Source organism: Podarcis pityusensis (assembly GCF_964106645.2).
Source record: "Podarcis pityusensis genome assembly, chromosome: 7".
NCBI classification, from domain to species: Eukaryota; Metazoa; Chordata; class Lepidosauria; order Squamata; family Lacertidae; genus Podarcis; species Podarcis pityusensis.
In genome coordinates this window covers 46,616,127-46,631,461 of record NC_138031.1, presented here as the reverse complement: position 1 = coordinate 46,631,461, position 15,335 = coordinate 46,616,127, and the positions used below count along the sequence as shown (strand labels likewise).

Below are 15,335 nucleotides of genomic sequence, written 5' to 3'. Positions count from 1 at the left end.
CAGTATACGAACTCCACAAAACCGGAAGTAGTGTTCCGGTTAGGGAACTTTACCTTCACCTCAGTCTACGAACGGAAGCCGAACAGTGGAAGGGCACCGGCGGCGGGAGGCCTCATTAGGGAATGTGAACGTCGGCTTAAGAACGGCTTTGGTTAAAGAACAGACTTCCGGAACGGATTAAGTTTGTAAACCGAGGTACCACTGTATTGAAAGCACACTGAATTCATACATATATTTGATCAAAACAAAAATGAAGGCACTGCAGTGGTACCTTGGTTTAAGAACAGCTTAGTTTATGAACAACTTAGATTAAGAACACTGCAAACCTGGAAGTAGGTGTTTTGGTTTGTGAACTTTGCCTTGGAATAAGAACATGTTTCGCTTCCTGTTGAGTGTCTTCCATTTGTAAATTGAGTCCCCTGCTGCTATGGGAAAGCACACCTTGGTTTAAGATTGCTTTGGTTTAAGAACGGACTTCCAGAACGGATTAAGTTCTTAAACCAAGGTACCACTGTATTAGATTTACTTTGGCTTAAATTATTACCTTGTAGCTCTCCAATAATTTCTGATCCATGACTCCTATCCCTTCTTTCCACTTCCAGCGCAGCTTGAAGTTGATAATAGTCTTTTTCCACTTGTAATTTTGTGCTTTCCAGGATTCTGCATCTCTCTTGCAGTTCTCTGTTTAGGGCTTCAAACTGACTTACTGACTTGCTCATTTCTGTGTGACTCTTTCTCAACCTTGCTGCGGTATCTGACTCTGTCCTCAGTAAATCATTGGCCTCTTCAAGCTGTTGGGAGGGGAAGGGGGAGTTAAGAAAAGGTAGCAGTGGGTATCATACAACAAATACATCCAGCTCTGTTGCATTTACCCTAAATTTATATATTTTGGAGGGAAAGCAGATATAGGCATAGAAAATTGCTTACTTGCTTTTGCAACTGCGTTATTTTTTCATTTGTAATATGTGAATGTTGACTGATTTTTTTTAAGTCTTCCAACTGATCTTTTAGCGTTGACACTAGATGCAAAGGGGAAATGTTAAATGTAAATAAACATGCATGTCTTTTGGAGGTATTTTTTCTAATATTTCTATACAGCAAGAGAAAAAAACAAGCCACCACTGATTTGAGGCATATTCAAACACAAATATGCCCCAGTTGAAAAGAATACTAAGATATTTATGCGGTTCAAAAAATATCCTACAAAAGGGACCATCAGTCTTACCTGAAAGGTGCTTCCTGAAAGGAAATACAGCTTACCTTCATTTTCCACATTTCGACGTTTCTCATTCTCCTGCTCAATTTTTCTTTGATATTCATTTATTCTATGTTGCAGAAGCATATTTTCCTTTTCAACCTGAGTAACTGTTGATTCCAAATTTTTTCTCTGACTGCCCTGCAAGATAGATACTGCCATTTAATTTTTCACCATTTAAATTTAGTAGAAAATTTAAGTTCTAATCATCCCAATGAAGCTGTCAGTGGAATTCAACGTTGTGCTAATATGATCAGCATAAGCATTTCTGCTTGCCAGACAGAACAATATCTCTCTCCCTGCCCACTGTTCTGGGAGCCGAACTAAGTGGGTGCATAGGGAGAGGAGGGGAAACCCTGTTGCACTAGAAGGACTCACTGCACTGGCTCCCACTCAGACAACGATTTAGTTGAAACTGGTCCAAATTATTTTATTTAGGAAATTCATAATCCATCTTTGAAAGAAAATATTCTCATGTTTTAGAATAAAATAGAGCAATAAATATCATAATTGTGTTAGATTTTTTAAAAATACTGTATTAAACTGATATGAGTTATCTGTATATTGGCTTTTTTACAGTCACTAGCCACACGCCCATCAACTTGACAGGCTAGAGCAGGCATGGCCAAACTTGGTCCTCCAGATGTTTTGGGACTACAGTTCCCATCATCCCTGACCACTGGTCCTGTTAGCTGGAGATGATGGGAGTTGTAGTTCCAAAACATCTGGAGGCCAAGTTTGGCCATGCTTGGGCTAGAGAGACAGCGTTCCAAGAGTAGAGATTAAAATAAATGAATCAAGACCTTGGCAAAAGTCTCTCTGTACAAGCAATCCACGGTGCAAGTCTTTACTTTCCTCATTCTCCCAAAAGGAAAGAAATCCTTCAGAGAGAGATTTGTTTTATTTGTAATAATAAATGATTGAAGAAAGAAATCACATGTATGCAAGTAAAATTCTAACACCATCATTTTAAAAAATGGGGGGAAACTAATTCCACTAAAACCACACAGAGAAAATCACTTACCTCTTCATCTAATTCCTTCATTATCTTGTCTAATTTAATGTTTGACGTTCTAGAAAAAATATAATTATGTTAGTGACACTTTTTTGTTTTTGCTCTACAACTGCTCTGCAAACAACCCAATTTAACTCAATTACACTGTAATAACTCACATCATCATGGCTGTGTAATCTACATCCAAGTGACCAAAAGGCTGACACTGGTGTACAGAATAGGCTACCACCAACCTGTTAATGGGTATAGCCCAATGTCATACAGAGTGGGAAGTATTCAACTAAATAGCACTAGGAAAACAGGACTTTTCTCCCTCTCCTTCACTGTGAGTGCTCCATGCCATCTCCAATCTGCTCCAGAGGGGGAAACAATCCATAAGGAAAAATGCCTGTGCTGACGAAACCAGCAAATTAGTGCTATGTTGAATACGCATTATGTCTAACACTGATATCCTAGTAACCTAAGAATTTTACTTAACTATTTCTGTGTAGAACTAGCACCTTAGATCTTAAACTAGCTCCAAATATCTGAAGCTGCCAATAAGGAATATGAAATATTTTATAGCAGCCAGAACATAATCTGAGAAGAACCAGGGTGAGCTCTAAGAGGGAAGGAAACTAAACCCAAAAGCTGGTAAATGGGAGAGTCAAAGTGACTATATCCCTACCTTTCAAATTCTTCACTCCCAAGATAACTGATGCACATTCACCTAAGAGTGCTTAGTCTTGCTCTTAGTAATGCCAACAAGCAAAAGCATCCTTGTTGCTACCAGCAACTCTTAAAAATATCACTTTCAGAATTGGTGCCATTAACTGGCTCCTAAGACCCTGATACTCAGTTTTGGAGATGGGCTACAAACCTCTTGGTCTACACATATAAAATGTTAATACCATCATAATTCCCCAATATAAAACTCATAAAACATGTGTTTCTGAAGTTCTGATAACAAAGAATGAATTGAGTCACCTGAATTTTTGTTCCATTTCATCTTTCAGTTCCATTTCATTATGTAGCTGTTCTTCAAGTTGATAGATAGTTTTCTGCAGAGATTCCAGCTTTAAATATAAAATACAGAATGAAAATAAAAGTCATACTTGACAGGATCTTATGGGACTATCTAAATTGTAGTGAATTTTACAACAACTATCTAAAATTGCTTTGAATGGTTCTCAGTATCTTATTTTTAAAAATTGGAACAGCAAGTTTCAGCTAGGAGATTACTGCTTTAACAGATTAATAAACATGGGCACATTCTTATAAATGGGACCAGAAATTCAGACACATTTGTAAACCACTTTGAGGTCTTATTATAATCAAGTAGTATATAAACATTGTAAATTAAAAATTGATTTAATTTTTGGTGACATTTTAGCTCTGCTGTGCTGCAATAATGAGAAAGAAAAAGAACTGTAGACTCATTTTCATTCTTACATGAGTGCAAATATTGGTTATTAATCTTTACGTTACACTTCCTTCAATATCTTGAAAACAAATCTTCCGATAGGTCCCACTCTCGGAATGCTTGTGTAATGGTTCTAAGGGGTTGCTCGACCAGACCTCGCACCATGGCTTCTTGCTCTGCCTCTCCGGCTGGTCCTGTCTGGCTCATTGTGCTGCCTCCCCTGGGCTGCGCACAAGCAACGTCAGGGACTCACTGATTGCTGTAATGGTTCTAAGGGGTTGCTCGTGCGTAAGCAGATGCCTATCTCCCTGGCTGGGTGCAAACACCTGGCTGGGCTGCCAAAGTGAACCTCCTCTGTCCGGACAGCCACTCACCCGTGGCTGACTCAATCGCTGGCAGAATCCGTGAGTGGGCGTTTCTTAAACTTCTTCCAGCAAAGAAGCTCTTTGACGCCTAGTCTCCGCCTACCCTCTCTGCGCGAAAGCCTTCTGCGCAGGGAGGGCGTGGGCAACGGAGGACCTCTACTCTCCCCGCTGGTCCCCGGCAAGGAGTCATGGGACCGCCTCGCCACTTCCCCCACCTGCCCCCCTTCTCCACTGGTGCTACGCTGATTCTCTTCCCCAGAAGATGGGCTGCTTCTCCCGATCCCTGGACGCTCTCTGTAATCCCTCTGGCTTTTGCGCTCCCCCTCCAGTACTGATGGCAGTTCCCTGACAGCTTGTTATATGAAATCTCAGTTATCCAAATACAAAGAATTATACCCAACCCTCACTATACAAAGGGCTGATTCACATATCGGAACAGCTGGAGCTCACCCACTTCCCTACTTGTGCTTTGCTGATTGGTGTTGCCATTTTGGGCAGAAAGCATGGAGAGAGGGTGGGAGGGATGGAGGGAAGAAGGGAGGGAAGAAAGGAGATTGGACAAATCAGCTTTTCCTTTGTCTTGCTTTTGTTGATTGGTTGCATCAGACTCAGGCAGAAAGCATGGAAAGAGAGCCAGAAAAATGTTCCCATAGGAACTAATAGCAATCATCAGCTCTTTATGCAAATGATTGCCTAACAAACAATTTCCTGGGAATATACTGTGTTCAGAAAGAGGGACCTGTGTATATATGGATGTCTTGGTAATTTACATTTATTCAAATCAAGTTATCAATACAAAGGATTCATCAACAAAATATTTAATTAGCTAATAGCACTTATTTGAGGTCCTAACAAAGGGGGGGAAATTAAAAAAGAAGAAAAAAAGACATACCAAACTTTTATCTACGTTGGTGCTTGCTCTGTTGTCATTAGAGTTTGCTGTACAGCTAGATAAATACCTGTAGGCACACAATAAGTTATAGTAATATGATGGGAGAACAACTTTTTTCTCCCCACTTTCTACATACTAGAAATTCTCTCATTTCTATCCTTAGTTACCCTTTTTAAATCTAACCTGCCCCAACATTTTAGCTTTTCCTCATAGTGAAAGTACTCCAGCCCCCTGATCACTTTGCTTGCACATTTCTGCAACCCATATACCTGAAACTTAAATGCCCACATTATATAGTAGGCTGGGTGCATGCAATTTTAAAGGTGTATTTTCACATTTTTGAGTCTCTGCTGTTAACTAAAATTTGAACGTGAGAGCACACATCTTCTGAAAAGACACAACATGAACACCCTATTTAGACATCTTCAAATATCACATACTCTTTTGCTTTACAACATTCTTTTCTGCAGTTTTGCAGCTGATGAAAAATCGTAACTTATAAGGAAGATTGGACAACCTCTGTCTGCAGTAGTAAAAAGCTTTACTGCTCCAAACACTGGACAGTTCCTCAAAAATCATGAAATTAGCTGTGTAATTGTGAAATACGTATCTGACTATGTATTTCTAACCTGTAGGATGTATTACTATCATATTTTGAATGGTCTTTAAGAGTTAAAATTTCTCTAGAAATCTGACGTTTTTCGCAATCCTAGTAAGAATCCATGAACTCTTTGCAAATTATATTAACGAATAATTAAGTGGATCAACCTCTTGCATGATGTCTCCTTGTTTGCTCACTAGACAATGTTGCTGTTCTCCATAGCTAGTAAGCAAACAAATCCAAGGGCATATTAATGAGCAGACTACATAGAATAATTTGACCCTTAACAGTGGAATTCTATGAACGGCTACTCAGATATAAACCGCACTGAGTTCAATGAGACTTTATCCCAGGTAAGCATGCACTGGAAGTAATGATTACTTAAAAGCCTGGCCTTCTGACATTGCTTGAGAAAACACAAAAATCAGGGACATAGTATGATGTCACATCAAGAGGAACCAAAATTAGATGTGCAAAATTGCTGCCTGTACCATAAGTTCAAAACTGCTATAAAAAGTGTTACACATTTTAGGATGATATGGCAAGACAGATTTTTTAAAGTGTCATTTAAACCCAGAATTAAGTTGCTTTTGTGACATTGCTCTCAAATCTTATAGGATTTGTTCTCACAACTTAAGCTCACATGCCTGCATTTTCAGTAGCACATGTATACTTACTGATGGTTACTGTAATAAGTAAATCCTACAAAAGGCAGCTGGTTGCCAACAAATGCTTTTGGTATAGGAAATGTTTCTTCTTCTCCTTTATCTTCCTCCAAATCGTCAAAGTTACTAGTATCAATATCACTACTTAAATCAGGCACAACAGGTGCTACAGCTATCAATATAAACAAAAAAAGGATTACTAAAATGTTTATTGAAACTAATATATTAAAAATGTTACAATTGGAATGGAGAAGAGGAATGAAAGCATCACAAGGAGACATGGCAAGATTTAACTCTTGATTCTACATTGAGCAGCACATGCAATAAAAAAAAATTATTATTAAAAAATCAAAGCTTCAAAACTTAAATATAGTTGCAATTACTAAACAGAACAGATTGCTCCTGAGGTCCCCAGACAGCTGCCAATTTAAAAACCTAACACCCATTGGTCACTCAAGAGACCTCACATTAGCAATAAAATAGGGATCTCTTGAGCAATATATTTTCACAAATACTAAAAATTGATTGCCATTTAATTTCTGCAGTGTCCTAAGTGGTGAATTCTATGCCTGGAGTAGGCTCCCGATCTATATATACATAAGCAACTTTGTATTGGACACCTAACCAATTTATACTACTGATTTTTAAAAGATGTGATATGGGCCTCAATGCAGATAGCTTCATGCATGGTCAAAAGAGATACTTACTGTCTCTAAGGTTTTCCCAAGACCACTGGTCATTTTTGAAGAAAGGGTGTCGCTTGATTTCTTCCACACCATTTCGGCCTAATCTGACTTCCCTGTTGAAGGGATATTTTGAAACAAGTAAATATGCAAGCTCTGAAGATCAAAATACATAGAGCATGCAAACATATGCAACAGTAGCCCAATAAGTCACTTTTTAAATGGAAAATTAGAAAAGGGGTGATTAGGAGCTGAGAAGAGCTCAGAAGAAAATCACCAACTGCTTATCCACTCCGAATCTGAGGTGAGGGAGCAGTTTCACACCTCCTGTGGTTCAAACTCATGCTACCTCATAACATTGTCTTGAAACTATGGGGTAGATTGAAATAATGTGTATAAAAAATATTAACTACTCCTCCCATCCACTTTACCCCCACCCAAAGTGGGGGTTTTCCTCAACAAAACACACTGCAGCATTCCCCCCCCCTTCTGATATATGTTCCTGGACTGCTACAGACTATGAACTGAATTGTCACTGTTTCTGTAAGCTGCTGTATAAGTGCTAGGGAAAGTTTTCGCACAACAATGTATCTAGAGTTATGTCAAAGTGCACAAAATGATCAGGCACATTCATGCCCATTCACACCCTGTTGCAATGCAAGTCCAAAACATAGGTCTTGCTTTGCATTTCTGGAGAACTTCAAGTGTGCACTCCAATCATTAATGCACAAAATTATTCCACATTAGGGATTAACACTATAAACAGTTTGAAGTATATTTTCCTGAGAAAAAAATACTGAATAGTCTTGCGCATACGATTTTATAAGAGCTTTTACAAACTCAAGAACATTGTTGGCATTATAGGTTAGTTTCTCATCTGCTCTTTGGTAAGTCATAAAAACCCCTTCTATAAGCAGAAGAGTTTTTCTGCTTGCAGAAAGGATACTTTTGGATCCAAGTCTATGAAAACATCAGCAGCACAATCTCACACATGTTATTTTGAAGAAGAAGTATATCTATAGTTTGTTTAGGGTATTCAAGAAACCGCATTTATAATCCTACCAATATTTTAAATTGCAAGATTTTTTTTAATTCCATCTTTACATAAATTATGAAACCTAAGAATAATAAACAGGTATACTCATGCACACTAAAGTTAAAAAGAAACACATTGTACAGCTAATAACTGTTTGGATATTGACTGTCCAAGAAATGATTGCTTGCATCAAGAAAAGAACACACAGGAATGAGGTAAAAGATTTCAAAATTCGTACAAATGTTAAGATATTCAAACTTGAAGCCAGTTTAATTCTAATTTCTTTAAATATTTTGCAGGGTATGATTGCATATACTATTAATGCCACTGCTTAAAATGTATATAAACTTAAAGTACTTAAACATTTAGAAAGACATTTTTAAACCAATTATTAACATAAGATTAGGTAAAGGTAAAGGGACCCCTGATCATTAAGTCCAGTCGTGACCGACTCTGGGGTTGCGGCGCTCATCTCGCTTTATTGGCCGAGGGAGCTGGCGTACAGCTTCCGGGTCATGTGGCCAGCATGACTAAGCCGCTTCTGGCAAACCAGAGCAGCGCACGGAAACGCCATTTACCTTCCTGCCGGAGCGGTACCTATTTATCTACTTGCACTTTGACGTGCTTTCGAACTGCTAGGTTGGCAGGAGCAGGGACCAAGCAACGGGAGCTCACCCCATCACGGGGATTCGAACCGCCGACCTTCTGATCGGCAAGTCCTAGGCTCTGTGGTTTAACCCACAGTGCCACCCGCGTCCCTTTAACATAAGATTATTATTCAATAAATAAAAATACTAGGAAACTGATTTCAAGCTCTTGAATTGTCAGACTGACTTAAAAGCTCTCGTATACAGAGTGGTTTTACAGCAGCAACACTATATTTTATTATCAGGACAAGACCTAATAGGATTAAAAAGTTTATTAAAACGTATGTAAAATTCATAAACACTGGTTTATCACCAGGTGATGAAGTTTACTACAGAAAAACCTTTAAACCAAAAACTTTCATTTTGATGTAAAATATTACCTGTCAGTTAAGAAGCCACAAATAAGATTTTTTGCATCTTTTGAAATATCATTATCATCAGGAAAGCTAAGAGAATTCTTATGGTTCATAATTTTACTGTATGTTCCAACCAAAGAATCTGCATAAAAAGGTGTATCCCCTAAAATTAAAAAGAACGAAAGTGAAAAAATGTCACACAATAGCTGAAGACAATAAAATTCCAAGGAAACATTGTGTCAGAACTAGGCTAAATACTGGATGTAGAAAGCAAATGATTGCTACTTCTCATGCCATGATTTTAAGTAGTCAGGATTCACCTTGTCACTTAATATAAAAATCAAATTAGAAAGCAATACTCCAGTTGTACTGAAGATATAAGAAGCTCATGTTCTGACAAGTATGTGGTAGAAGCATTTTCACATCACATGATTCTAAGTTTAGTGGCTAGGAGTGCCTTGTACTAGTTTTAACTGGTAAGACAACTATGGCCATTTTTGGATTCGGATAGCCTGACCATTGTCATCTATGTGCCAAAAACCTCTACAATGTGTTCTACATACAAAACCAATCAGCAGTGTTCTGAATGGCAGATGGGTGGGGTAGACATAAATTATTATTACTATTATTATTTTTATCATCATCATCACCATCAACATCATCAAATTCAGACATTTAGTGTAGCAGCATCTATCCTTTCCATTGGTATATGTCTTGGATTTGAATAGTTTTTATGTATGTGTTGTTTTAAAACGTTTTTTGTTATACATAAGATAGTTTTTACATATGCAACTGTTTTGACAGGTGTAACAATTAATGTTATAATACTGTCAATTCATAAAATAAAGAAAGTGACATCTAGAGACAATAAAGAGAGCACCAGGTGGGAGCCTTAAATAAAGGAGGCTGAAATCCTAAACTCTACATCGAAAGGCAACATGCAATCCCTCAGTAAGAGTTGGATAAGATTAAGGTTTCCCATTGTCTAGCTAGGTCTCTACTGAACACAAGGGTCAGTCTGATCATCTGAGATCAAACCCTGAATAGCTGAAGTCTTTCTGCTCCCTGACTTGATGTTTAGCAACAGCATAAGATCTGGAAGGATGTAGCATTGAAGTATAGAAGACTACAATCTTACAACCTTTGTAAAAGGCAGCCATTGAACTCCATGGGGCTTGCTTCCATGTAAACCTTAAGCAATAGTTAAAATATAAGGCATTTTTATTCAACAGTAAATGCAGTTAATGTCATTTGCAGAACATTGATTATTTTGATGCTCACCCACAAGCATTTCATACAAAAAGACACCAACTGACCACCAGTCACATTCTCGTCCATAGTAACCATCACCACCTTGAGATTTTAATACTTCTGGGGATATATAGTCTGGTGTTCCAACAGCTGTATCACATCGTACCATGCCTTCCTATAAAGAAAAGAGAGTGGCTATTTAAAACAGGCACTCTGTAGAATTCACCTAGGATCTGAAAAGTATCTTGAAGCAAAACATTTTCCTAGATTTCCTTGGGAAAATGTGTCAAAGGTGTAAGCTAAACTTCATTTAAATCTTAAGAATTTTATTTATTTCATAAAATTTATTTAGTTTACAAAAATAATAAAACACTACAATTACTGGTAAAAACAATTAAAGCAACACTTTAAAACATGCCAAAAAAAATTAAACAAGCAATAAACTAAAAAAAACCCCACGTCAGTATTCCAAGTACCTAAAATTTAGGCAAAATCGATATTCAAGTAACATTCTTCCATAAAAATATTACTTCCCAAAGCATGGAAGTTAATTCAGATTTTTTTTAAAAAAGCATACCAACCTTATTCATCTTCATACAGGTACCAAAATCTGCTAGTTTTAGATGACCAGATTTATCTAGCAGCATATTATCAGGCTTTACATCTCTGAAAAGAAAGCAAATCAATCTAGGTTTTATTTAAGTTTTAAAAAACCATCTATGCTACATACCCGTCTTGCCACATAAGATGGTTAACAACTAACACCTAACAAACTTAGAGCCAACCTTTGGCCATTACTGTTGTCATAGTTTATCCTCTTCCTTGAGCAAATTCCTCCTCTAACTGTGATTTAAACACACAAACAAATGAAACTACTTTACACAACTGGGAGTGGCTCTCCTGGGTCTCAGGCAGAGGTCTTTCCAATCACCAGCTGCCTGACCCCTTTAAAAGTCCACTGGCAGCATAATTTACTATTAGCATATCACCATTAAAAATGAGACAGAGGACAGAAATTTTCTTTAGGAAGAGGCTAAATTTCCAGTGCCACCTTAGTATTTCTTAAACTTGACTTTCGTTCAATGTGATGAAGCTGCCTCTGTATCTCTTAACACAAAGCACATCGCAGAACTACCCATTTTAATTTCCCCACTTCTCTCTCTCTCTCCCTCCCTCCCAGCATATGGTAGAGCCTCGCCTTATTTACAGTAGTGGCAACATAATCAGAAACCTACTTGTGTAATCCAAATCCAAGATCCACTGGGGGGGGGGGAGAGAGTTTGGATTTGGCAGAATTTGGAATTTCTCATCTATACTGGCATAAATCTCTCCCTCCCTGGTTTCCACCACAAACTTCTGCAGCCAACCAGAAAAAGACAAACAAAGGAAAAAGCTTCTGCCTGTCCAATCTTCCCTGCTTCTTGATTTGTTCAATTTCTCTCCCTGCCTCCGTTCCTCCTTTCTTTCATGGTTTCTGCCCAAAATGGCTGTGATTGACCAGCCCAAACATGTAAGGAAGTGGGCAAATTCTGGCTATTTAGAATAAATATTCAAAAAAAATTTTAAACATGCAACTGATTATACTGTAATGCACTCCAGATAGAATACTGAGGTATTCAGATATTAAGAAAAATAGCATATACACCTGTGAATAAAGCCCATTGAGTGAATTGCATCTAATGCAAGAACAACTTCTGCAGTATAAAATCTTGCCCATTTCTCAGGAACATCATAGTTGCTCATTAAATTCACTAGGTCCCCACCAGGCATGTATTCCATCACCATGTAAAGGTAGCGGTCATCTTGGAATGCATAAAATAACTATAAAAGGAAATAAAACTAAGATTACTGTGTGTTCAGTTCATCATTATTGCCTTCCTCTCACTCAATTAGAATTATTTGTTAACATTTAAAGTATTAGCAATTCATTGCTGTTCAGTATGTGTATCAACCAAAAGGAAGAACCAGTTTACCACCTAAGTACAATGCCTTATTTATCTGAAAATACACTTGCAGCAAGCTGCAATTAAACCAGGGAGGATTTACTTAACCATAGTGTCCTTGTTTCATCTGAACAAGGAAATGATGGTTACCAGCCTCAGAATAAACAGGACAGGATATTAACCCATTTTCAAATTGGATTTCAAACTACATTTCTTGGTTCAGTAAGCCAAGCAATGGTCTACAGAACCAGGCCATACATAGTCAAATGTTGCTCTTTTTAGTAACAGTGTTCAAAACATAAAGGCATGATTAGCATTCAAGAAAAAACTATAGATAAGGAAATCTTCTTTATAAAGATTACTTAATTGTTATATTGGGGAAAACTAATCATTAGTCATCACTTTCTTACATTAAAGTTAATAGTGACTTCAATTATTTCATTGCATCAATTATACACACAATTGTTTGAGTTTAAAATGCTCAGATGTCCAAAGCAACAAAACTTGCTAAACCAATGACACATAGTGTTTAGACAAATATGAGCTTCAGCAAGACAAGTGAAAAAATCAGCCACAAATAAAATATTCACAATGTGCAAGAGTGGGCTAACCAGGACACTGCTGTACTTGCCTATGTACATTCAATCAAATATTTGCTGCTGCCAGCTCAACACTACTAGCTAATTGTTCAGAGGCAGGTATGTTCAATCCATCTGAACAAGTGATATCCAAGACAAAGTAATGCATATTCTAACTGGGGCAAGTGTCCCTCCAGATTCAGACACAGGAATTGTGTGCACAGCCTCTTATTGATTACTTGTGCACATAGTTCCTAATAAAGTTGGAAGCCTACTGTGTGAAAAAACGTTGTCCCTACCTGAACTGCAGATCTGTGTAGAGCTAGTAAAACTGTTTAATTGGGCTTCAGTCCCCACCTCAAAACTGAAGCCCAATCCAACAGGTTCACTCCCACCACTCCAGATTTGCATTTCCTTGATCTGAGTAGGGATAGACTTCCAACGGTAAACAAAGATGCTAGGTGAGTAAATACATTACTACTGAATTGATAGAAAAGGGTTTGTATCTTCCCTGTCCACAGGCAAGTGGAACAGACTTCACTACCTCTCCTCTGCAATCCTCCACACACCCTCAAAATCTGCTGTAAAGAATTGGGAAGTCTCTGGAGCAGATTTTGGGGACACACAGGAAGCTGCAGGGCAAGGAGATGAGAACAAAGCATTATGAGCACAAGTCCACTCCTGCATCTTTGGATTCTGCCCAAGATACTTAAAAATTATTCACCCAGGTTTTCTATTTTTAGTAATCATCACATTTATATGCACTGCAAAACTTGGAACAGCAAATGCAAACATACTTAAGACTTAAAGTTGCTAAAATCTGTAAATTAGCACTTTTATTGAAAAATGAACTTTTCCTTACTCAGCAAAACTAATGGTATAAACACATCAAAAATTAGTCAATATACCTGCACAACCCAAGGGCTATTCGCAAATGCCATGATATCTCTTTCTTCCCAAAAGAATGCAGAATCTGATCTTTTTATCATTTCAAACTTGCTCAAAAGCTTCATGGCATAAACCTTTCGTGATGACTTGTGTCTTACCTTTAAAAACAAATTTTAAGATGAAGAAAATGTTACCATAAATTAAAATTTAAGGCAAAGCCTATTCTACATGAATATGATACACATGCCTTGCATCAATCAATATGCAATACCCAAGTATTGCATGACAGGTCCTTCTGCATTTCACATAAAGACAGACAGCATCCCTGATCTTCTCAAGCTCTCCAGGGCATAGTCAACGCATTTGTAAACCTGAAAACCTTAGCACTGGGACCCTGGAAAAAGCAGCAAGGTCATGGCATGGCTTGGCATATCTCTATGAGAAATGCTGAATGTTTTTATGATTGAAAGGTACTGTAATGTGCTTGGTCTGGTGCACCTGGTTGAAGACAACACAGTAGTGTCACTAACCCAGCACTAGCAGGCACCATTGCACCCGCAAAAGCAATTAGTGATTAATAGGTGTCTTTAAAATCAGGGCCATTCTTTACTGTTTTGGTCCTGTTATGCTTGTTCATCAAAACACCTTTGCAACTGCTTACAAGTAACTCTTCTAAAAAACGCATGAAGTGTCATGGGGGCAGGTGGGGAATCACCACAAATATATGGTGCACATGTAAGCGGTTTTTTGTTACAATTGGAACTTCCTCTTTTATAAATGCTAGCCTTACTCATACACAAAAAGTAAACCTACCAACTGAACTTCACCAAATGCACCTCTGCCAATCACTTTCACCACTTCATAATCTTCAGCCTTCATACGCAGATCTCTGATTTTATTTATTGTGTCTTTATCTGTGATGAAAATATAAATTAAAAAAAACTACATCATGAGACACAATCTTAAAAATAAACTTTCATGTAAGAAAAATGTACTGGGTACATCTCATTCTATTCATATTTCATTTGCTGGTGATTTCTTGCAACATCTGTTGCCTGTTAAATACACAAATTGTTTAAAGACAAGAGTTTGCTCTTTTTAAGATCTTTTTCCTTTACTGCAAGTATCTCCTGTCGAAGTTACTTTCATTCCTATGACAACATATAAATGCAAAACGCACAATAAAACAACTCACTGTAGGAACAGGTCAGGAGAGAAGTTCAATTTTAATTCAACTTATACGCAAATATATGAAACTAGTAATTAGACTAGACAAATCTGCATTCATCACAACATCTCAGCTATTTAGGTTATGAATTAGATACTAAAATAAGATTCCAGTGTTTCGCCTTTTTATTATTTTTTCATGTTAAAAAACAACTTTACCATGAAAATATAAGCAGGAAGTCTGCATTTTTAAAAATCATCATCCAATAAACTGCAATAATTTAAATTCCCAGTGGTCAAATAGTCTAACTCCAAATTTGGTAACATGCTATTTTAATCTACATGGGTCAACACTGGCATGAGATTATATAAAAAGTATTTCAGTTCTGTGCTTGCAGAACACAGCAACTGAAACAGACTTTTCTAATGAAAGGTTCAAAGGAACAATATTTACATACTAGAATACTGACCAATTACAATCCTTATTAAGATATACATATAGAGTGTGCCTCCCCAAGCCACAGATTGTAAATTTTTAGTGCTGGGAAGCTAAAAGGGTCGTAGATCAGTGGCAGAGCACCTGCTTTGCAT

General features: G+C 37.5%; 1 protein-coding gene across 2 annotated transcripts in view; it reads right to left on the bottom strand.

Moving 5' to 3' along the window:
* Positions 1-15,335, bottom strand: part of ROCK1 (Rho associated coiled-coil containing protein kinase 1) — a 59,663-nt gene that overhangs the window by 30,071 nt on the left and 14,257 nt on the right. For both annotated transcript variants that reach the window (XM_081013070.1, XM_081013071.1), the window contains exons 3-16: positions 14,391-14,491; positions 13,598-13,735; positions 11,814-11,989; positions 10,750-10,834; positions 10,199-10,343; positions 8,942-9,080; positions 6,903-6,994; positions 6,208-6,367; positions 4,930-4,996; positions 3,237-3,325; positions 2,280-2,328; positions 1,261-1,396; positions 928-1,019; positions 545-791 (exon numbers count right to left, since the gene is read on the bottom strand). In XM_081013070.1, coding sequence (XP_080869196.1) covers positions 545-791; positions 928-1,019; positions 1,261-1,396; positions 2,280-2,328; positions 3,237-3,325; positions 4,930-4,996; positions 6,208-6,367; positions 6,903-6,994; positions 8,942-9,080; positions 10,199-10,343; positions 10,750-10,834; positions 11,814-11,989; positions 13,598-13,735; positions 14,391-14,491 — 1,716 coding nt within the window. The remainder of the gene's footprint in view (positions 1-544; positions 792-927; positions 1,020-1,260; positions 1,397-2,279; positions 2,329-3,236; positions 3,326-4,929; positions 4,997-6,207; positions 6,368-6,902; positions 6,995-8,941; positions 9,081-10,198; positions 10,344-10,749; positions 10,835-11,813; positions 11,990-13,597; positions 13,736-14,390; positions 14,492-15,335) is intronic.